The sequence below is a fragment of the Acipenser ruthenus genome, chromosome 9 (assembly GCF_902713425.1).
Source record: "Acipenser ruthenus chromosome 9, fAciRut3.2 maternal haplotype, whole genome shotgun sequence".
Classification (NCBI taxonomy): Eukaryota; Metazoa; Chordata; class Actinopteri; order Acipenseriformes; family Acipenseridae; genus Acipenser; species Acipenser ruthenus.
In genome coordinates, this window is record NC_081197.1 from 54,932,757 (window position 1) to 54,958,019 (window position 25,263).

General features: G+C 37.7%; 1 protein-coding gene across 4 annotated transcripts in view; it reads left to right on the forward strand.

Annotated features, from left to right (window-relative positions):
• LOC117405596 (protocadherin-9) overlaps positions 1–7,430 on the forward strand; it is a 228,732-nt gene extending 221,302 nt beyond the window's left edge. For all 4 annotated transcript variants that reach the window (XM_034923727.2, XM_034923729.2, XM_034923728.2 and 1 more), the window contains one exon: positions 6,592–7,430. In XM_034923727.2, the coding sequence (XP_034779618.2) occupies positions 6,592–6,959 (368 nt within the window). In that variant the 3' untranslated portion in view covers positions 6,960–7,430. The remainder of the gene's footprint in view (positions 1–6,591) is intronic.
• The last annotated feature ends 17,833 nt before the right edge of the window (positions 7,431–25,263 follow it).

A 25,263-nucleotide genomic window follows, 5' to 3' on the forward strand; every position in this document is an offset into this window, starting at 1 on the left:
ATACCTTTTTTTTTGTTTGTTTTGGACCTACGCACCGAGGTGGATGGTCAAAGTATGCAAGTCTACTCTTCAGTGGGCTGTTCAGACCCAGCAGAGGAAGCACACATTGTATTATTTTTTTTTTTTTTTTTAAATAACACACACAGCAGAGTGGGTGGGCAAGGTCAGCCCAGCGGCGTCGACTCGACAGTGGGTGCAGCAGAGCCGGGCCCCGGTGGAGGAAGCTTCTCTCTTTTCTCTCTTTGTTGTTATTATTTTTTTTTTCTTAAGCTGCAAAAACCAGAGGAAAAATACAGAGAGCAGATGCTGAGGTTAGAAAGCAGATTACAGTCGCCGAGCAATTCAGGCTGTTTAAAATAAGCTCAGTCCTCAGAAGCCGAGTTTCTGATTCAAGTGGCAAGCCGACTTCCAGCAATAAATTGCAGTGGAATTTAGCAGAAAACTCGAAGTGAGAGCTCTTTTACAAATAATTAATCACTCAACTGAAGAGGTTAGTTATACCTACCTTACCTACTTGATTGTGAGAAGCAAAAGAGAATTTGATCTCCGCAGAGTGACTACTTAATCCCTTGGTAGGTGGGACCGAGGACGTCACTCCCCGGAAGGGCCTATCGGCAGCTCTGACATGAAACGCTCAGTAAATACCTGACCTGTGGTAAGCATATCCCAAAAGTATTGTTGTTGGTCGTCTTCGAATTGAAAGGGAACCTTGTCTACAGTATGTGATATAAAACCACATTCAGAATGCAAGTCTGTTGTTTGTTGTTTTTTTAACAAAGGGTTGTATGTATAATGTAGAACTTTTTTTGACTAGACAACTTTAAGAATTTGGTAATGGTAGGCTATTCAAAGAAACAAATATGCATATAAAATCCATGCATGCTTTGTCTTTTTAATGCAATTACAGTGTTTAACACAATTACATCTAAGCCTAAGGAATGCAATACACTGGATCACATTTGCAAAGCATTTACTCAAGTGTTAAAGTATGCATATTTCCGTTAATGAAAAATACCTGCTAATGCTTGCAAAAAAATAAAAATAAATGAAGGTGCATGTAGCAGCTCTTAAAGTATCCCTATGAGTTGTTTATATTTGAATCTTTGTAAAAAAAAAAAAGAAAAAAAAAGAAAGAACACAAGTTTTCTTTAAAAAATAAAACAAATAGTATTTGATCACCGGGGGAAATGTTTTGTGATTATGCCCAGTGTATGTTACATATAATGTGTTTTAATGTTTTACAAACCACATTTTCAAATAGCATGACTCTCTCTCTTTAAACCCCTCCTACTCATTCTGGGTTCCAGATACAACATGGCCTGTTTTAATGATCTTCACTGTATTTTGTATTCTGCTGTATGTAGTCATTTTAATAGTGGATCAATACATAACCCCTGTTCTATAACCAGGGGCATTCAGTGATTAAACCTTACTGTACTATTTGCTGATGATTGAAAGTGATATGTTGTATGCATCGTCAAGAAGATGGCAGTCCATTTTAACAACAACAGTCTGTTCTGTAGGTGATTCATTAGTGTTGATGGAGTAAGGGCTGCATTGAAATTTTGGTGTAAATGTCCATCATAGAGATGCCACAGTACACTGTTTTCTGTCTAAAAAAAGCAAAACATTGTATTTCCCAATATGTTGTCTGTTGTACATGAGGTATCCTTCAGCTTTTAATATCTGCTAGTGTTGCAATCTTTTTCTTTCCAAAAAAGGCAATGATTTGTATGCTTGCTGGGTTATATCCTGCATGACAGTCTACAGATACATGTATTGCAGTGAAACGACAGTATAATGACTAATCAAACAAATACAACCATTACACACTGCAAAGGAAATACTACCATTAGTCCAGAGGATTATTTCATTTACAGCACAGCAGGGGCTTCTGGGAAAGCAGTTGCCATACAATCTTCTACAAAGAAGATTGTATCATCTCTCACTGAACAGAAAATTAGCAAATTTAGAGACTGTGTAGAAAAGGTCAGCTCGGGTATAAAAATAAAACCCGACCCGAACCCAACCCGACCACGGCCAATCCGAACCCGACCCGAGACCTTTTAATTTTTTTCATACCCGACCTGACAACAATATCGCCATAAATCATATGAAACATGCTACTGAAAATACAGAAAGCATATTTCGAGTCAAAATGCAAATTAAAAAGAAAACAAATACTCTCAGCGAAGCATCCAGTTAGATGAACATTTTACTTGGTAGTCTCAGATACAGACATATAGCATCATGTTTGGATAAACCTAGCTAAAAAACAACAAAGTTAATGTTGAACATCAAATTATATGTCGATGACTTGTCATTATATCACACCAGACTTTAAAGTCAATGCCAGAGTTTTAACAACAACGTTTCCACTGGAGGACACCAAAACTGGTGAAAACAATGTCATTTAAGTTTCTCAAACACTGAGTGCTTGACACAGAATATACACCCGACCCGACCTGAACCCGACATATATATATATATACTGTGTATATATATATATATATATATATATATACAGTATATATACACATTCTGTCACAAACTTTCGTAGAGTACTTGTATGTTTGAGAAGCTGAAATATGTATTTTAGCAGCGATATACATTACCTTGTAAATGGACGAGAGCCAAGAGGCTATAGAGAGTGCATTTCAGAATGCTGGTGGTTGTCCAGCTTCTGCAGCGCCTGTGATCATGGTAGCTTTAGATTGCTGGTGGACTAAATATGGCTTCTTGCAATCATATGTCTTAACAACTCTAGTATATTTCATGTTTGGGTGAAGGCTGACCTGCTCCATCTAGTGACTATGACAAGGGTACTTTCTTTTGAAATATCGGTGTAACGGACAGTATTGACCGCATCTTAGTGTGGAGTAGTGGTTAGGGCTCTGGACTCTTGACCGGAGGGTTGTGGATTCAATCCCAGGTGGGGGACCCTGCTGCTTTACCCTTGAGCAAGGTACTTCACCTAGATTGCTCCAGTAAAAACCCAACTGTATAAATGGGTAATTGTATGAAAAAAAAATGTGTAAAAAATAATGTCATTGTAGGTAAAAATAATATGATATCTTGTAACAATTGTATATTGTATCCAACAATTTGGATATGGTGACAGGTGAGAAGCAGGTCTCATGCACAATATTACAAATATAAACAAAGTGCCAGCTGGTATTAGGTGCTATGTTTAGCTGCAGGGCACTCAGAGGCAAACAATGATGAGCACTCCGTGGCTTACTTCATCAAATATGTCACTTTATCAGCATGGTATACTGGGAGGTAGTATGCTGTAAATGCTTAAACTGTGAATTGAAAATAGGTTTATAACAGTTTAACCTGAAGATTGTATTGCTACTTTTACATATAATGATAAATAAAAATGATAAAATCGCTAAAGAATAAGATCTCAGTCAATGTAATTATACTGTGTGTGTGTGTGTGTGTGTGTGTGTGTGTGTGTGTATATATATATATATATATATATATATATATATATATATATATATATATATATATATATACACAGTATACAGTATACAGTATATTAATCACAGATGGACCAACGTTATAATTTAAATGACACATTACCTTACAAATTGGATTATTCCTTAACCGAGTTGCTTTATTCAAGACTTACCATATAAAGACAGTGGCAATTCTATCCAATTTTGATTTTCTCATGGACAAAAAAAAACAAACCAATGTTTACACATGATGAGTCAAACTGTAGTTCAGTTCTATCTGATCTTTGGTAAATAAAGTCAAAATAATGTTAGAAAATGTTTCATGGAAATGCTGTTTTTATAGTGGAGGTAGACGTGTCACACTTTAGAAGTGTACATATACATAAAGAACCTCTTATCCAATTGTGTTAGAACTTGTTAAGAACAAGATTTATCTCGGGGTATATGGAAGAGCCCTGCCTTTTTGTCTGCACTTCATGTCACAGTTACATTTTTACATATATCTAAATAAACAATTGCGATAACATTTGCAATAGACATTTATTGGTACAAGTTATATCAAAATCTTAGGGTGCAGTATATGGAGTTTGTCTGTATATATTGCACTAACATTAAGATATTAAATGTATTATATGTTCTATGTGGTGAAAGGTGTGTGTGTGGGGGGGGGGGGAGGGGGGGTACGTCTTTATCATACCTACATATGTATTGTATATTTTAAAGACATAATGGTCTTGAATAAAATGTAAAGAAAAAAAAGCATATTTACAGTTAAGGAATACCAGAATGTTAAACATTGCTGAAGCAACCCCATCTAGTGTTAAAGCAGTAGAAATAACGATTTCATGAATAAAAGCTTATAAAGATAGAGAAATTGTTGTACCTTTTGGGCCTGTCTGTAATTTATTGATATGTCTATCATAGACACATTCAAATGTCCTATTATACTTTTAGCTGAAGTGTATGCAGAAAATATTTTAGGAAAAATGTTACTATTTTTATTCATACTATTAACAAAAGTCTTAGCTGAAGGCAACTAACAACAACAGATGTAGTTGATGCACCTGATATTTATGCACAGGTTCTTTTTATGTTACAGTCATTGGTATATAGTGGGACAATGCTGCTTTATTCAATGTCTATACTTCGTAAAAAGAAAACACAAAAGTACCTTTGTGCTTGTGTTTACTCAGTCTGGGGGCTGACCAATACAGTATTTCATTACATAACTGCCTTCCCAATCTTCAAATAAAACAGTTATGACAAAAGTTCAATTCTGCTGTTCAATATTAATATGTGTGAAGAGCTATATGAACCGTGCTATTCTGTTTGCCTTCACAGCAGGTGGAAACACTGAGACAGATGGCTTATAGGCGCTATCTGTGTTTGTAAAATGGTATATTCATCCAGCCAAGACAGCAAAACATGTTGTCTATTAAATATTGTTTTGTGAGTAAGCACTGTAAATAGAAAAGATTCAGGTTATTCCTCAACTGTGAGAAAGTGTTTGAAATAGTCTTCATATAGTGTGGAACAATGTTAATGTATGGGGTTATGTATATTTGGTTTACTAAAATAAAACCCTTTTAACTTCTTATCAATTATTACAACACTCTAATGGCCAAGGCATTCACTGATAGTTGATAGTGTATTCCAGTACAAATGCAGTATGTTACACAAATATGTAATATACTGTACATCAGCCAAAACAGTATCTCATCTCATCAAGGTTGTCTGCTCAGTAGGGCTGTGCATTGGCAGTGTCTTCATGATGCGATGTGTATCGCAATACGAGTGTCACTATACTAGACATATCAGGATGGAGTATGAAACATACAAATTACAACATTTGTATCCCTTTTGATAGTGCATGTGACAGGTTTTAAAAAAATGGAGTTCTCGAAAAGGAGATTCATTTTAAACCAAATACTGTTGGTGAATACTACCCTCTCTGGCTCTTTTGTGACCTTTTGTTTTACATGCCGGTATAAGTCAGTCTTCTACTGTCATGGCAATGATGATGAAGATGATTTTAAACTAATGTACAATCGGGCTTATGGTGCCCTTTAAAATGAGATGTGTTGTATTCCCTGAGTACTGGTACTTCATTCCTGCCTTATTGTTTAGACACAACATGACTCTTAGCAAGAACTTAGGCTAAGTCCTTGATCAAAAAAAGTAATCAAGTAAGGCCACACTGTTAATTTTAAAAATGCTGGAACCCATGGCGAATTTTCCAGTGTTGCCTTCCATCATTAAATTAATTGTGATGATCAGATCAACAATATAACCTGCCTCTGTCAGCTCTGCCAGGCTGCTCGAGTACATACCAATACATTGTAGTCTTGTATTTGCAATGTAAACACTAACACATACCAGTAATCTATACATGAACATGACTGTGCAGACCACCATGTGTTTTGTTTTTTTTAATGTGAAGTTTCACATTTAACTTTTAAAAAAATTACGCCACAGGGATCACTGTGTCGATAATCATATTGTCATGAAAAATATCACGGTTCACTGCATGAAAAAAGTAGTATACAATACTATTCTTGATATGGATCAGTTTTGTAGCAGATATGTACAATTTTTGTGACCTGGTTCTAGCACAGATTTCCAATAAAAGTTTTAGATTTTACTTGAAAGATCAATAATTTGTCTTCTGCAATCTTACTTTGCTGCATAGATTCCTTTTTTCACAAGCTGTCATTTTATTACCATTATTCTGCATTATATAACACATTGTGCCAATGTATTAAGCTTTTTCATGTTTTAATAGATGCAATCGGATGCTTATATTGGGTTTCTACACAGACATACTGTAGATTTTTACTATTCTGTTTTCATATTTACCTCGCATAATGTTACAGTTCTTGCACTGTCAAAAGCTTAGATATCAAGGTGAAGTTTTGAAGATACATTTTGTAATATACAAGACAGCTACGTTGGTTTATTAACCAGAGCATTACTTTATTACAAAACAGTATCTGGGTCTGCAAAAATAATATTGTGTGCATGGTTATCCCCACAGGCTGCATACATTACCTTTACCAACACCTGTTTGGGGCATTCTAATTATTTAACTTACTAAAAATATATACATTTATTCTTTTTCACCTAGATGGCCCCCTTGGTCCCAGGGGACTAGCTGAAGCTACAGAGATGTGTACCCAAGAGTGTCTGGTACTGGGTCACTCCGATAACTGCTGGATGCCTCCTAGCCTGGGATGTTACCAGCAGCCCAAGTCCCCCCTCTCGTCCTTTGAAACTCCAAAGGAATGGGCCAAGGACACATTGGTGAATGGGCATACGTTGACCAGAACCTGGAAAGAAGATGGCAACAGAAACCAATTTGGTGACAGAAAGCAGTATGGAAATGCAGAGGGCTATTTCAACAACGGCAGCCACATGGCAGACATTCCTTTGGCTAACTTGAAGTCTTACAAACAAGCCTCAGTAGCTAATAGTGCAAAGGAGCACCAGCTATAAGATGTGCTCCAATGACCATGCGGTCAAACAGTGGAAACCATAGGGGCTTTTGAGGTAGATTCATGCTACTGCTGTGTGATAGAGAAATATGTAACCAGTAGTCCAAGACCTGTGCTTTAGCATCAAGTATATTCTACTTTATGTTGACACTTCAGAAGGTATTTTACACAATGGCACCAGTTTCTGATTATGCATCTTTGTGAAATACCTGTAAAACTATGGACAAACTATTTTGGAAGTAATGTCTGTGAACTTCAATTTTGAAGAAAAGGCAGAGTACAAAAAAAGAACTAAAGAGATATTATGGCTGAGAAATATATATTATTATTATTATTATTTATTTCTTAGCAGACGCCCTTATCCAGGGCGACTTACAATCGTAAGCAAATACATTTCAAGTATCACAGTACAAGTAATAAAACAATTTAGAGCAAGATAAATACAATGACATTGGTTCAAGCAAGTACAAGTGTGACAAAATACAATTCAATAATACAGCAGATAACAGTGTCAGTGATAGTTACATCAGGATATGATTAAATACAAAATACTACAGATTAAACACTTGGCAGATTACAGATATTGTGACGTGGTTGTTGTTGCGCTATTTTGGGTACTATGTTACTTCATACAATGAAAATGCTGTTAACACCGTTAGTGGACACTTGTTAAGTCTGTCAATGTTAAAGTGTTTGTAAATAGGACAAGTTAGTACAAACCAATTTTGTGTACCTGTAATACCCACTTAACAGAAAACAGTTTCTTGATTGCTTTTTTTTTAATTAGTTTGCTTTCTGTTACTAATTTCTTTCTGTAAATATATATATATATATATATTTGTAGTCTTACTTAACCATCTTCATACACTGAAAGTGCTTGTGAAAAAAGTCGATTGATCTTTGTGACCTAATTCTATGCTTATAATTGAAACACAATGCTTGGGACAGGTTTATTTTTAGATCTATTTTTATAAAATTAACTAAAGTAATTATTTGTTAGTTCTGTTGAAAAAAAATCATTAAAAAAATATCCATTTGCTTAAATATTTTTCTCCACTGAAAAAACACTCATAACAGCAGCTAATTTAAAGTGATGAGAAACTTGTTTCCAGTCAGCTATTGTGTTGGTTTATGGTGTAGATTTTCTTGTTGAAATATTACATCCAGGCATACAGAAAAACCTACACAATTTGTGTTTCAACTCAAGTAACCATAGGATTCTTCATGTGTTGCATTCATGTCTGTAATAACCATGCATTCTCCTGATTGGGGTTGGGGAGTGGGTAAATGTCCAGCTTTTTCAATTGTTTGTTACCTTAGTCAGTAAATGCTTGGCAGGTACCAGCATCATATTTCCTTGATCAAGGATAATTATATATATATATATATATATATATATATATATATATATATATATATATATATATATATATATATATATAATCTCAAAGATTATTTACATAATCGCAGATGCACGTGCAAAAAAAAAAAAGAAACAACCCAAGCATTTAAAAACATATTGTTAAGGCATGACAGCCAATTTAAACAATGCAATAGCATGCAAAAATAGCTATACAGTTAAAAACATGTATTTTGTGCCACAATTAATCATATGATTTAAAAAAAAAGTTAAGTTGTAAAGTACATAGCCATTCATTTTGTACAGCACATCATGTTTTATGTCACAGTATATATATAAAAAAAAATCAACATGTGGGTTGGGGGTGAATTGCTTACTGCAGTATGTTTGTAAGTTTGTGGGGGTGTTTGACATCATAGATATAAAACAGTTAATCTATGTTACTGCTATACAGGTATTCAGCTCTTGCAATAAATGTTTAGAATAAAAAATTGTGGGGCGTCATTACTTCAAGAATGTAGTGTAATAACCAGCAGATGCAGTGACTATTGTGCTGATTAACAATTGACATCACAAAGATGCTGCAAAATGATCTGTCGATCTTGAGCACGTGTTGTGACTCTTGGTCTCCCAGTTCGTGGCCTGTCATTGACAGAGTGTTTCTGGTTATACTGTCTCGCTAGGTTTGAAATTGCTGGCTGTGAGCACCCAGGACGGTGAGCCACAGTACGCTGCCCTAGTCCAGCCACCAACAAGAATTGCAAGAAGGCGCTGCTCTCTTGACAGATGTGGCATATTGTTTTTCGTGTGATTTTCTTTATTGCTTTTATTCAAGCTTGCAATTTAACAGCTAGAATATCCAGTGCCCAATCAACTGTTTCACTAATTAGGTGATTAAGTGCATATGCTTCAGTCATAGTCACTCAAGCGTGTCATGGTCAAGGATGAATGATCAAGTGATTAAAAAGAAACCAAAAACATTTCATCAATGTCCACCACTTATATACCTTATTTTTTTTGAAAATAAATGTGTTCTAATAGTGATATATTGTTTTTACACCTCATAAGAGTACAAATATTCTCACATGTCCATTATTATATTACTGTTAATCTTTATTTTATTTATTTTTTTACCAAGACTTTGACGTTTTAATTGGTAATCCGCATTCTGCAGCCACATTATATGTCAGCTTCAGTGAGAAGTGAAATGACAGAGGACATGCAACACTAGCAAACTTGCAAGCAGACATGTATTTAACCTAGTGCAGTACCTAGTACAGAGCTGCCAAGTGCTACCTTTGAGTGAGTGAGGCCCTCTACAGCTGCCAGTTTGGATTAGAAATCATCTCCCTGAATTGAACATGTTGTATTTTACATTTATACAAAACAGTAAAATAGTGAAGATAATATAATTTGCAGCAGATCACACTAACAATAACACTCAACAAAACACCAGCAAATGTTAAAATGTGTACAGTTTAACTTAGATAACAAGGTGCATGCTGTATTAAGGTGAATTCGACAACTGAAAGCTACAGAAACACCAGTACAAATAATGTCCCTTTTATATTCCATTCAAACCTTTTATGTCAAAAGAGCATTTACATTACGTTAGCTATTAAATCTTCTTACATATTTTATTTCCTTAACCATTGTTTGCATTTAACGAAAAATGACAAAAACAGAAACGAGTAAGCAATTAGCTGGTGTCAAACATTAATACATCTTTAACTTTAAGTACAGGAGTATATTCACCACAAATGAATATGGAAGCAGACATTGAAATGGCTGTATTAAAGTCCCGCCCACCTCAGATCTAATAATGACCCCCCCCCCCTGTTTTGTGGCACTCTATTGTTTTCTACTATAATTCATTTTTAGAAATATCTCCTCTGAATCTTTGAAACAATTAGATACCAGTAAATATCTCTTAATCCTGTCAGATTCCAGAGCAAGACCCAACTGTGACTTGGCACTGACAGTGAAATGTATTAGTACATTCCTTTTTTTATTTGTATTCTTTTCAAAGATGAGTGCCCACGGTGTTGCTCTCCTGCTGAATGAGGGAGGTCTGCAGATACCATGATTTCAAAATAAAAATACATGTTTACTATCACACGTGTTTAATTGAAAACTGCACATTTGAGACCTGTATAACTAACTGAAGGTTAGATTTACAGAATCAACTTACAATAACAAGTGCTACAGATGTGGCTCTTCAAAGCAGACCAAAGAAAACTGCTGATTGATGCAACTAAACTTTAGATTAAACTAATGACTAGAGCGCTGTCACAAAGACGGCCGGAGTGGGTGGCGTCAGGCGAAGCAGGATCCCTGGCGACCCCAGGCGACGGCAGCAGCAGCGGACCCTCGGGAGGCGACGGCAGCAGCAGCGAACTCTCGGGAGGCGACGGCAGCAGCAGCGGACCCTCGGGAGGCGACGGCAGCAGCAGCGGACCCTCGGGAGGCGACGGCAGCAGCAGCGGACCCTCGGGAGGCGAACTTGGGAGGGGAGCCCCTGGCCATAGAGGCGGCAGCGGGAGCTCCACTTCTCCCTCGCACCCTGCACCCTGTGTGGAGCAAAAGGCAGCTCCAGGCGATGCAGAGCGGCTGGCAACCCCAGGCAATGCGGCGCGGCAGGCAACCCCAGGCGATGCGGCGCGGCTGGCAACCCCAGGCGATGCGGCGCGACAGGCAGCCCCAGGCAATGCGGCGCGACAGGCAGCTCCAGGCGATGCCAGACAGGCATCCTTGGGTGAAGCGTGGCAGGGAGTCAGGACCAGTCGGGGTGCGGGTGTTGGCCCTCTTCTCGGCCTCTGCGGCCGGGCGGTTCTTCCCCATGCTTCCCTCAGCAGCCTATGCAAGGGCTGCTGAGGGCCGCCAGCTTCACGTCCTGGTCTTTCTGGTGAAGGGAGAGGCAGCTCCTGCTTCTCTCCCCCTGATGGTGATGGAGGCAGAGACAGCTCCTGCTCCTCTCCTCGTGATGGTGGGGAAAGTGATACCAGCAGGCATTCATCCTCTGCTGGTGGGGGAAGTGATACCAGCAGGTATTCATCCTCTGCTGGTGGGGGAAGTGATACCAGTAGGCATTCATCCTCTGCTGGTGGGGGAAGTGATACCAGCAGGCATTCATCCTCTGCTGGTGGGGGAAGTGATACCAGCAGGCATTCACCCTCTGCTGGTGGACAGGGACCCAGCAGGCATTCACCCTCTGCTGGTGGACATGGCGGAGGCAGAGGCAGCTCCTGCTCCTCTGCTCTTGGCGGTGGTGGAGGCAGAGGCAGCTCCTGCTCCTCTGCTCCTGGCGGTGGTGGAGGCAGAGGCAGCTCCTGCTGCTCTGCTCCTGGCGGTGGTGGAGGCAGAGGCAGCTCCTGCTGCTCTGCTCCTAGTGGAGGAAGCGGTGGAGGTGGCGGAGGCAGAGGCAGCTCCTGCTGCTCTGCTCCGTCCGGTGGAGGTGGAGGAGGCAGAGGCAGCTCCTGCTGCTCTGTTCCCGCCGGTGGAGGTGGCGGAGGCAGAGGCAGCTCCTGCTGCTCTGTTCCTGCCGGTGGAGGTGGCGGAGGCAGAGGCAGCTCCGACTGCTCTGCTCCTGCTGGTGAAGGTGGGAGCAGCATGTAGTCTCCTGCCGATGGAGGTGGGAGCAGCGTGTAGTCTCCCCCTTTTCCAGGGGACTGGTGCTGCTCTGCCTCTCTTGCAGGGAACTGGTGCGGCTCCGCCTTTGACGGGGAAACCAGCAGGCATTCTCCCTCTGCTGGCAGCTTGGGTCCTGGAGCTGTGGAAGCCCCGACTTCCCTCTCTTCGGGCTGTGGACGCACCGACTCCTCCCTTTTGGGCTGTGGACGCACCGACTCCTCCCCTTTGAGCTGTGGACGCACCGACTCCTCCCCTTTGAGCTGTGGACGCACCGACTCTCCCCTCTTGGGCTGTGGACGTTCGGGCTCCCCCCACTCAGGCGTAGGACGTTCGGGCTCCTCCCACTCAGGCGTAGGACGTTCGGGCTCCTCCCACTCAGGCGTAGGACGTTCGGGCTCCTCCCGCTTGGGCTGTGGACGCTCAGGCTCCTCCCGCTTGGGCTGTGGACGCTCAGGCTCCTCCCACTTGGGCTGTGGACGCTCAGGCTCCTCCCCTTCAGACATAGGACGTGGCAACAAGGGCTCCTCTTCTTCATCCTGCATGGGGCATAGGGCCACCGTGTGCCCATATGCCCCACAGCCAGGGCACCACTCCCCCATCCCAGTCTTTGGGCCATTGCCTGAAGGGTCCTGTGGACGGAGCAGGGTATGGTGGTGTGGCTAGTTTGGCCACAGTCGAAACACCACAGCCCTGCTTCCGCCTTTCTCCCTTTGCCCTCCTGTGCTCCTCTCCAGCCTCTTCTCCCCATTTCTTTTCCTTTTGTTTTTTTTATATTTTTTTTTTCCCCCCAAAAAAACTGCGGTTCCCGCTCTGGCCTGAGCCCTGGAGGCGCTGTCGTCCCGGTTCTGACACCACGTGTCACAAAGACGGCCGGAGTGGGTGGCGTCAGACCAGAGGCAGGAAATAAACAGACAGAGATTTGGTTTGGTGAAGCTGGGCGCGTGATCGCGCTCAGCATTTAATAAACAGAACAGAAAATAAAAAGGTTGTACAAACAAAACACAGGACACGGCACTTGCGCCAAAATAAATAGACAAACAAAACGGACTAGACAGTGCACAACAGACAGACGAACAAACACGGTGAGTGAAAACACTTTAACTATTCGCTTTTATAATTTACAATTACCTCCGTCTCCAATCCCGTTCTCCACTCACCGAACACCCAACCCCGACTGCAAGAAATGTGCGTCTATATATACTATTGTGCTGGGATTCAATTACCTATTAATTATTCACTTGAATCCCAGCACGTGAATTAATTCTGTGCAACCCCGTGCTCGCATATTACATTTAACCAGCACGTGAAGTGATTTGTGCCCTCCTCGTGCCTAAATACAAATCTACCTTTTTAAATCACACGTGAAACACAGACCCATTTATATCCCGTGTACCAATCTATACACCAACATTTAACACACGCACGCAACATACAACATATAACACACAAATGCACACAGGGGCGGGGCACAGGGGCGGGGCACATTGCCACAAGCGCATAAAGTGTTTGTAATTCAGTTTTCACAAATGTCAAAAATAAATTCAGAATATAGAAATGTGGTCCTACTTCACAAATCACTTTCAGAATAGTACCATGCCCCTTATTTCTTGATAATACGGCCACAGGAAATATATATATTTGTAGCAGCTTCAACTTATTCTAAGTATTACCTGAATGTCTATATGTTTGTGCACAGATACAGAAACCCAGTCAAAAGTGCCTATTTTCACTAACACTAAGAGTAATTACATTTTATAAATCTAGCACCTACTTTGTTTGGGGGGTCTTCAAAAAGAGCATGGTGTGTATGCTTGCTGTATTTGATGATCATTTTGGACGAGGTCTTTCACATACTGTGGATGCTTCTTGACTGCGTCCTTATCTCCAAGGTATTGCATGCAGTTAATATAGTTTATTAAACTTATACCTTGTTGTACTTGAGCAAATACTTTGGTTAAGTCTACAAAATAACACTCACTTGTGTGAGGCGGTTAAACCCTCATGCTGTGATTTTGAAAAGAGTTTCAGCTGGCCACTGACTGGCGAAGAGAAAGTGGGAGTCAGAAGCTGCTAGCAAATCAGAAGCAATTGACATTCCAAAAACGATAGCCCTAGCATTTGTCTTTGCTGTGATTTTGATGAACAAAAACTGTTCTTTATTGCTATTGCTATTTGTTAATGAAGCATTTACAAATATTTACATTCATTGAACAATTTTAGAATATGTGACTGCAGTGTTTCTTTATATTCATAAACATTAACTATTTAATACTAGCCTTTGCAATAGAGCTTACTTAAGACTTATATAAGAACTGTGATTTGGAACGTGGCTTCATTAAATTTAAAACTGTTGTGAAAAATTGATTTGTCTGAAACTTTTTTTTATTTTTTAAATAAATAGGACTACACCTCATACATCATAATTTCTGGAAGTAATTTCGTTCAGTGTGTTTTGTATTTTGATGTGCACTTATTAATTTTGCTTCCGATTAACCACCTGTTTCAAATGATAAGGGATAAATTATTGAACACAGGTATGAAATATGGGCTATATATTATTTAGGAAAACAGTATTTCTTTTTTAGAAACCTGTAATATTTTAGATCAGCACTAAATTTTATGAAGCCAGTAACATCAGTGGCAAAACAAGCACTGGAGCTGTCCCAAACAATATCTGCCAGCTGCATACAGTGCTATCTGCATGACATATCAGAGGGGCAATAAATATATAACTTTGTGTACTGCACACATTGTTATAAATTCAGTTATTTGCTAATACAGCACATCATTCAAAAGGATGAACTTTTCACAGTATCAATTAAGTTTAGGTAGTGACAATGTACAAGCAGAATGATCGTACCGGCTTCATACATTTTAATGCTGCTCTGAAAAATTCCTACAAACAAAAACTGTCTCCTTAAATAACATAAAGCCCATACTTTGTACCTCTGTTAAATAAAGTATTTCAAACCATGTAAAATGTGTGACATATATATGGATACATGTACGGACAGAAATACACCAGCATATATATCCACAATCTAATACTCTCAATAATTTTGGATACATGCTTTTAATGCCAATTTGATGTGTATGGATAAATGAAAAGTGTGACATACATATACATTTAACTGTCTCTACTGTGCCTGTCACTGGGGACTTCCTCCCCTTTTGGGGATAATAAGGTAGATACAAATGCATAGAGTCATAGTCACTAGACAGAATGCAAATAAGCTGCATATTTTAAGCCAGTGGAGATAATACAAAATGTGTTATCGTCTGCTTAATATCCATTTAATTTCTATAATCATGTAATGTTATAAATTAGAGCACTGCATTACCATTAACATGGTAATTAAAAGAGCTGGCTGAATATAAGGGTTCATAAGTGTCTTTAAAATATAATTAGTTTAGTGAGAAATAAGCTTATTTTAAGAACAAAAATGTGCTTTTAATTAAATTAGCTGTCGTTACACTCTGCTGGCGTGTTTCTGTGTTATAAATTGTAGCACAAATAGAGAGGTGGATAATTTACTAATCTAGTTTTAGTACACCAGTGTGCAACAACAATTTGAAAGCAATTGGTAAACAAAGATTTTTAGTTGATCACTGGATCACTTGATCACTAAATGAGCAGGTGAAAAACAAAACCAATTGATATTACATGATGAGGGGATACATTCTCCAAATACGATCTGGCACGCCCTGCAATGTGTGTACTGTACATTGAGAACTTGCAATAAGGAAAACCTTAAAAAGAAGGGTAGGCAATTATCCAAACCTGTACATTCACTTTGTGATGAGATCCAGACAGAAGTCTAAAAAAAGTAATAACAATGAATGCAACTCTGGCTGTGTTAAAAAAAAAAAAAAAAAGAAAAAATCTTGCCCCATAACACTGTGCTCTAATGGAAGTCCACTGTCCACTGTCCACTGTCCACTGCTGTTTTTGATTTTTTTTTTTTGTTGTTATGTATTTTTTGTTTTCTTCTGCCAAGAAGGAATAATGAAATGCTGTTGATTCAAAGTTGTTCAGAAAACTAAAGTATTGTGACATGTTTGCGTTGCATTGCTCTTTCCCCCATATCAGTGTATCTCTGTCTCATGGAAGGTTACCTAAAACAGAAGAAAAGAAAGAATGCTCTTGCTGCTTGCCATGTTCTGTATACAATAAATGATTACCCCTGAGGGTTAACAAATACAGAAAGATGCAAAAGCTGTGCTGCAAAAATATCAATTATTTATAAGAGAACAGTGGGCAAAGTTAATCCTTGTGCTAATGAGAAGAAAACGATCAGTCTGTGTACATGCACAACATATTCCAAATACTTCAGTATTCCATCTGTTTACATGCAAGTGGAATTTAATATTCCACTCATACTACACACACTGGGCAAGTGCAATGACTGAATTACAAAGCAAGACTGGCATTACTGCAGAAGCATCTGTAGTAAACTTAGCAAACTTCAACCCAACACTTTGAATATATTAGTATTCATAGCAGTTAGAAGGGAGTTTTTTTCTCTATTAATCTTTGTATACATGCTATATTTCTATTTTGTTCTGAAGCAGTAACCATTCAGCCCCGGATATACACGTGATTTCTAATTAATGAACAACATTTAAGCCCAACGTAAATGTTTCTTTTAAACTGTAAGGTATAACATAACAGCAAAAATATAATGCCTAATAGCTGTTGTAAACAAGCTTCAATTCCTTTTATTACAATTTGTATGATAGCTTATGGAATATGAACGATAGCTTCTGTAATATTGCTTTAAAAATCCATCATGTACAGTACTTCCCAATATGTGGAAGAGAATGTTCAGCTGGACACAGCTCGTTAACAGCAGGATGCAATTTTCAGATTGATTTAGTCAATATGCTATCTAAATAATAACTGCTACGGGAACGACTGTAAGTGTCTAGTGGAACAAGTACAAGGTAACCTCCCCGGTGTCCATATTCTTTCAAATGTGCGGTCATTTGGCTTCTCATGTAGCACCTTTTCATGGGCAAGAACAAAAGAAACATTTTCACTGGCAAGAACAAAAAAAACCTGTTTTATTTTTCCCAACCAACATAAATGTGATTGTGATTTTATAAAAACATTTTTGTTGTTGTTGTTTTATTTGTACTGCAGAAAGAAGGGAAGAAACATAAAAGCAGAAGTGTTACATTTGACTTTATTAGTGACTTTTTTACTCTTAAAAAAAAAAAAACAGAACTTAGCATTGGTTTATTTTCCAAATGTTTTACATTTTCTGAACTTGTATGTGTTTATTGCTTACAGTTTCTGGAAACATTTCTAAAAACTAACTAAGGTCCCTTAAAATGAATTAAAATTAATCTTCATATTTAATCACAGTTGCCTTGTTCCATACCCAATTTGACCACAGTGTACATCCTGTCATAATTATGAACAGCATATACATATACTCCAGATACCAGTAGCATGTGCCTTTCTTGGCAAAACATGTTTTTAGTCCCCTTGGTAAGTATAATGGTACCAAAGACACAATACTGGTGCATTGCATCACCTCTAATTTGTAGACAGCATAACTGTAACTGAATCTCTGTACAGGGCATTTTTATGTACTAGGATAACAAGGTAAAGTTCAGTAGTTGTAGTTACCTGCTGGCTTGACTGGTGGCTGCAGCTTGAAATAACTACAAAAATGTATTTTTAAAAATTGTTACAAGACGGGATACATGATTACTTTTCACGTGTTTGCTTTAATGGGCTGACCTGTGTATTTCCTGTGTCAGTATATAGTGGGGTTATTGTTGATATTGACATTCCAATTCAGTGGGCAGTTTACATGGAAGAAATGTCAATGTCCACCCTATTTTAATAACTTGACCTGGATCAGATGCCTGTCAGTGATGTCACTTGGTTGGAAAGCAAACATCATGCTGGCTAATGCAGCCTAGCTCTATAAGGGTGGCAGTAGAGTGATTGACTCTGAGCTCTGAGATTGCAATCCCAGCCAGGACTGCTCAATAAAATAAATATAGAGAGTATGGTAAAGGATCAGAATCGTTACAGTGGCACCAGACCGCCATCATTACATCTCCTTGCTAACCTGAGATGAGGAGATCACACAGGACTGGTGATGTGGTTGGGCTCACAGTGCAGCTTTGTCCAGAGGGAAGGGAACATGAACCCCCTCTTGTGACTGGTACGAGTGACAGCTGAAAATGCCTCTGCTAATTTGAGACAGTTGGTAGAGGCTGGAGTATAAGCCTTGAGGTTTATGGTTAGACAATAAAAATAAGAGGGTGCTAAAATATCAGAATTATAACCAATAGTGCAACAGCAAGACATTTTTTTTTTACAGTAAGTCAGTGACATTAATGTGTAGCCTATACATTTAAGACGTCTTATACATTTAAGAAGTTTACCAGTACCCTGCAAAATGCCCCTGCTGACAAAAGCTCTATCTTTGATTGATGTGGACTGACACTGTTTTGACATAGAAAGTTGTTAATTCAATTTCCATTTGCACAATTTTGGGACATCTTTCTATGGCTTACTAATTGTGTTCTGCCACACAGTTGTTTTTTTACACTAATTCCAAGTATCCTCAAGCAGCTTGTATTATACTGAATTAGCATTGCAATGTCATCACGTCATGTGTACACAGGTAATCCTGTCCCGTATAACTGTGGCACAGTTTGATCAATCCTCTGTAAAGCTCTTCTGAAGTCCCCGTTAACTAATAACCACCAAAAAAAGTTAATTAAGCACTATCCACGGGTCCAGTGGACCAATCATTTATTTGGTCTAAGAAACACACAAATGAAATCCATTTAACAAAAATTACACTTTAGCAAAATAAAACAACAATATTTCAGAGCCGTTGCATTGTTAACATGCAGTTTGGACACATGTGACGGGCACATTGAAGACAGATGGGATGTTTTCCCGAGGCACAGGAGACATTTGTCTTTCAGTCATTTGATGACGGACACATGGAGCACCTCTTCTTTTGGATCTGGTCAGCAGGCAGCGATTACTTTGATGTTGATCATTCTGCTCTTCATGAAGGGAAGACCTTGTGCTTTCCCAAGCGCCGTGAGGAATTCAGAGTATGCTAGACTCTCATGTGGGGCGGCAGACAAGTACATAATGTGACTGTTTATCCCAGCAATGTTTAGAATGGCATGAAATTTAAAGTACTATCCACGGGTCCCCTAGACCCAAATACCCACCTGTGCAGAAACAGAGTAGCCAGCCCAGCAAGAACACCATACAACGCCAACGCCATACAACTGACACTGACTTGACATGAAACTATGATTAGCAAACAAACCTGTACAGAAGGGCAGTGGGCATTTTTTAAAGTACTTTGGGTCCACAGGACCCGTGGATAGCAATCACAGGTTAATTATTTCTTGAGATACTGGCTTGACTTCTTTTAAGAATCCTTTTGCACCATCATTTATTTTCGCTTTGGAATTCTCATTTTGCTGGACAAGCTTTAATGATATGTGAATAATACAGGGGGAGGTTACAAGTGCTTATCTGTGTGAAAGATTTCCTTCTAGTTCATTAGAGGCACTAATTTAGTTTAAAAAAAAAAAGAATTAGTAAAGGTTTTTTTTTTTCTCTGTGCAAGACTGTGTTATCTAAATCCATTCAAAAGTGTAATAATAGCCTTTATACTTTACTACAAAAGCTAAATGTTCCTACTTTTAATTGATGGGCTCAATAATAACGTGTTCAGAACACTTTAGAGAAGAGTATAATCAAGGCTTTCCAACCTTTTTTAATTAGAGTTACTATTGTAATGTTTGTCCATTTAAAATGTGCCTGTTTAATTCAAAGACTATTATCTCCAAAAACAAAACTGTGGTAAAGACTTTACACTCCATCACTAGGGGTGTTTTGGTAATTGTAAATTATTCAAAAAGTCATTTGACTCTTTCTTTTGGAAATCACTGCTTACCCTTTCAAAATAACCTGTTGTGATTTTAAATATACAAGCTGCTGTTTTCTATTATTGTTTAAAGAAATGCAATTGCCTTTGTGTTTTCTAGGAACAGTCTTTTTGGGCAGATTGGAAAACAATAAGAAGCATTAAAAAATATTTGTGTAACACAGTGTTACTTTAATGTATTTTTATTTGCACGTTCACAATATTGTTATTTGAAATACTATGTTAATGATTATTGATATCTATTGGCATGTTATTTGATGTGATTTAATTATTAATATCTATTGAAATACTATCTGCTAATTATTGATATCTGCTGAAGTAATATTCAATGCTGCTAATAATTATTTTTGCATGTATGGTGAGTGTCCATCTGCTCTTCTAAATAACTACTTTAGTGGAACTACTTTATTCTGGTTTGCCTTTATAGTCGAGGGTAATTAATGAGACATTCTAGGGGATCTCTCACCTCTATATAAAACTAAAGAGGGTGGCGTAGTCAGGAATACAATTATTACCTGCAGTTAATCGTAATCGTAATGATGACATTTAAAAGTCAATTCATACAATAAATACTTTTGGTAGCCGGGTGGGCTCCGCTTGTGTATTTTAGAACTCCTGTTACATTTACACATTATCATTTAAGGTAATATAATATAACTTCATTTTTTTGTTTGTTTTTTCTAATTGGATACAATATAACCTACACTGAATTTGTTATCAAGGTCAGCATACAAGTAATGCCTACATAATCAATTACTAATAGCAAGTTATAAAAAAGCAGGCTCTCTGCCAGTTCAATTATCATGAAGGGGTTACTTGTGACATTTTAAATAAGGCCAGTATGTTTCCCATAATTCAATATTTACATCCTCACAGATTGGGAAGCAAAAGCAGCACTGGACAACCAGTGAAGTTATCAAGTCTGTTTGATCAATCACGTTTGTTTTTTCTTAATCCCTCTTGACAAAATTGGGACTGACTAAAGGGATACAAATTGTTTAAAAATAAACAATCAAACTGACCCTAGGGGACGGAAACCCTAAATGTAATCTTGGAAATGTCATGTTTGTGTACATCTGGCCAGTGCACATATGTTGGTTGGGACAATTAGTAGACATGAATTACAGCAAAATCAACTTTCTAAATATAATTTAAAAAACACATGTAAGGTATAGATAATTTTCAGATATTGCATGTACTTTCCACCTAGATACAGGAAGATACTAAAAGAGAAATGGATTTGTTTTGAAGCTTCAATTGGATCTCCCTGCAGTCTGTCAGTGGTTGATGCATTTTATTTTATCTCAGCTCTAATACTCATGTTTCCTGGGTTGACACTGAAACAGGTCTGCACACTTTCAAAGATGTTGTTTTCAAGATACCTAAAGAAGCTCCAGTGGATGGATAGTGAAATCAATTTTGGGAAGCTTCCAGTTCAGAGATAAAGTAGACTTCTATATGTTATCTACATTTGTGTAAAACAATTGCCATTATTTACTGTAACTCTGCTGATAAAGTTGCATACCGCCTCAGATATCCTGGCTTGTTTTACAACCTCCTTCCCGACTAGACTCTGCATGTCATAGGTAAAAAAAAGCAGCATATTATAAATACATATATATATATATATATATATATATATATATATATATATATATGCTACACTTAATAAATGTGTTGTTTCTGTAGTCAATATACACTATTTAAGAAATAATAAAAGTAGACGTATGTTTAATTCTTAAACATTTGGTTTTACAGTGTATATACATATAGTTTTTGTTAACAGATGTCACAAGCATTAGGAGATGGTAAGCAGAACACACTCAAGAATCTGCTGATGAAACAGAGGAAATCCAGGGTGCACACAATAGATCTGGGAACTTTGAGAAATCTGTGACTGCCTGCAACAAAGTATATTAAGTATCGGCTCTGTAGTAAAGTGAAAAAAAAGCCCTGTGTACTTTTTTTTTTTTTTTTATAGGGGACATTCCAATGCACTTTAACCTATCCAGATGTGTTTCATTTACCGTTAGCTGTCTAATAGATGCACAATACAAAATTACAAAAACAGTCAAATAATTCACAATTTGAGAAAGTACAAGGGCACCTTTTTCAAGGTCGTCCTTTAGGTCAATATGCTGATGGGAATTTCAGGTGTACTTAATAAATTGATTTACACACTCTAACAGGCTTTTTCTAGGACGTATGCCAAAATGAACAAGAGCAGCAAGGCAATGGATTTCAGTGATAAAATCTGGTGGCAATATTCATGGATTGTCATAAAATGTACAAGCCTTTGGACACAATTTAAAGCAGTCCAATTTTCTTTGTTGTATCTGAATACATTTTTTTTTTTAAATAAAACAAGTACAAAGTAAAACAAGTATGTAAACATGGTAATTATTGTTGAGCAAGGATGTGGTTCAAACCTTTATTAATGGATCTATAAAGTGTGTTATAGTAAATACCATACATCGCTCTAATTTGTTTCTGCCAATCAGAGCACAGAAAGGCATCACACCATCTTATGTGATTGCTAATGAAAACAATAGTAATACCATCATCTGTATTTTAAAACAAATCTGTTTGGATCTGCAGTGTGGTAAGTTTACAATGTTTGGCAGAAGTATTCAAATTGAAGATCAATATTGTGGGTTTATTTTCTTGATATGTGGTCGCTTTAGTACATAATGTAAATATTGAAGGAAATTAAATGAAAAAATGTATGATTACTTTAATAATTTTAAAGTAAAAGAAACAAACAGAAATACTTGTAATTATTAAAGTGCTGCTATATATAGTATACAGACCTGGTGGAGGAAACAAAACAACAAAAGAAACTAATAGCTGCAGCTATGGTATTCGGTGCCAACGCAGCGGTCTTGGCTAACTTAATTTCCTACAGTGGTGAGAATTTGACAGATTTTTGTGACTTGTACAATCGAGTGTTTGAGAGAATGTTGAACTAATCACATTGAAGAACTATTTTGTTCTGATTGGTTGTTTTGAAAATAGGTTTCTGAGAACACTTGGCTTCAATTCTCTGAATACTGGCCCTGTCGAATAGCAGAGAATATGATCTCTATGCTGCCGACCTCCTGCAGCTCATTTCAGGCCGCGGGCCTCCTGGCCTCCCGGAGCAGACTTCCATCCCCATTAATTGGCAGCTGATTTTCTAAACCCATTCGTTGTTGTTATTTTAATGCAATGGTACATCAATTTCTACAGAATGTGTCTTATACTGACACTACAAATCTGATTTACATAATGATGAATAAACATTAACAGTCACATTGAAAGACAATGTTTAATGGGCTTTTTCACGCATCAGGAAAAGAAAGAAACAAAAAACGTTAACCTTGTATTATGAGTGCCTTTGTAAGTATTATTATTGCTTTCTTTTGTAAATGGTAAAAATGCACATCAACCACTTGCACTCTGATGCTGTCATCCGCTCTCGAGTTCCTGGGTGTAAATGAGGAAGCTGGCTTGGGTCGTGGGATCGGAGGACACCCACTGAACCTTCAGTGGGGAGAAAATCCTAGTAAAATAATTGGGCTTCCTAAATAAAAAATAAATAAGAAAATATGTGTCCATGCAAAGTAAAACATTATTTAAAATCCACTTTCACAGAACAGATACATTATTCAACTAAGGAAAGACAACTACACCTTGTTGTTAAACAACTCCTGGTTCTACAACAGAAAATATATAAAACACATTTTCTAGCAATGGCTTATTGACCTGATGGACCCCCAATGCCCACTGCTGTGCTTGTTTGTGGAAAATGCACTTTGTAATGATATGGGGTTCAAAATGTGTTGACAGTTTGATTTAGTGAATCACAGTGTGCGAGACAAGATTATTGTAATGAGATTTTAAGTATGTTTAAGTGTGTATCCTATAAACTATAATTTTAACTTCACAACAGAAGTGTACTTTAAGCAACCTGGTTTACAGGTCCAGTTACAACATTAAGAGTGCAACATGAAGCAAATGAATAGGACCTATTCTGAGGCCATGATATGTAGGTCACATTCTTTCACCATTCAGTCCATCTTGACAAGCAGGCTGTGGTAGTCTTATGTGCAGAGCTCCAAGATAAGATCCAAAATGAAGCTGCAAGTAGGTGTGATTCGTGTGTCTTTCAGGGTCACTGCATCTCTCTGGTTAATTTCACTACTTTTTCACAGACTGAAAACATAATCTCAATCATCTTGTGTTACACACATAGTAGTGTTTTTTTTAATTAATTTAAATTAAAAAGCAACAGTTTTTGATAAACCTTTTTTTGATAGTCATTACCTTTGAACAGCAAATTGGCAGTACATTGATTGTTTTTTTATTTAAACATTCAGAAATGCAGAGACATGACATCCACAAAAAAATTATGAATACATTTCAGTTTTCAGTGCTTTTCACGAAGCCTGTGTCAGCATGTGTTTAAAGCTTATGTTTGTTTTTAATCCAGAAATTAGATTCAAATATTTTACTTACATATTTTTCTGACAATGCCATATGTTGAAGTACATAATATAAAATACAAACAACTAACAAAAACTTACATTGTACTGCTGAATGTCTGCATACTGCATATTTGGTTTATTGTAATACAGTTATGAATTAATTTAAATGTAAATCATTTTCTCATAATTAAATCAGCCTTCAGTATTTGTTGAGAATTACAAGCAATTATTGTACATGTTCTTTCACTGCCATGTCAAAAATGCAATCCTGTCAGACAATCAGAAGGGTTCCACTGTGAATCAGTTCTTGCCACTTCATCAAGGTATTACAAAAAAGCATGTTCTGTACCTCTCAAAACGTCATTAGATCTAGAAAATAACACAAGATGACAGTGGTATCAATAGTATAGCCAAACCATGAGCTGTTTTTGTAACATTCTTAGAAGGGATGGCAATTTTGTGTTAACTATTACTATAATGGGGTGGTTATTGTAAAAAAAACAAGGGGATATATTTTTGTGTAATCATCGAAAAACAATGTAACTAGTAATGATAAAATAGAAACAGTACAGCTAAGAATAATAATCAAAAGAATGGGTAATTGAAATAGGGCTACACTATGGCTTTTTACAGACTTTCAATTCCTTCAGCTATGAGTAAAGCCAGTGAAAAAGGAAAATTTGGTTTTGAGCCATTTTTTTGTTCTTTTTCAGTGAACCTAAGACTTAAAGGATATGAAAGCATCAGGGGATGTCATTTCTGTGAAGAGACCTGATTCTAGACCACAGCTGGGCTGTCTCAGCTTCCCTCTGCCAGCTGATTGGCTCACTGCTAATTGGCTTGACCTGGCCTTGATTCGTGTGTGACACTGAGAAGCTCCTGGATCTGTTCTTGCTAAAAAGAATC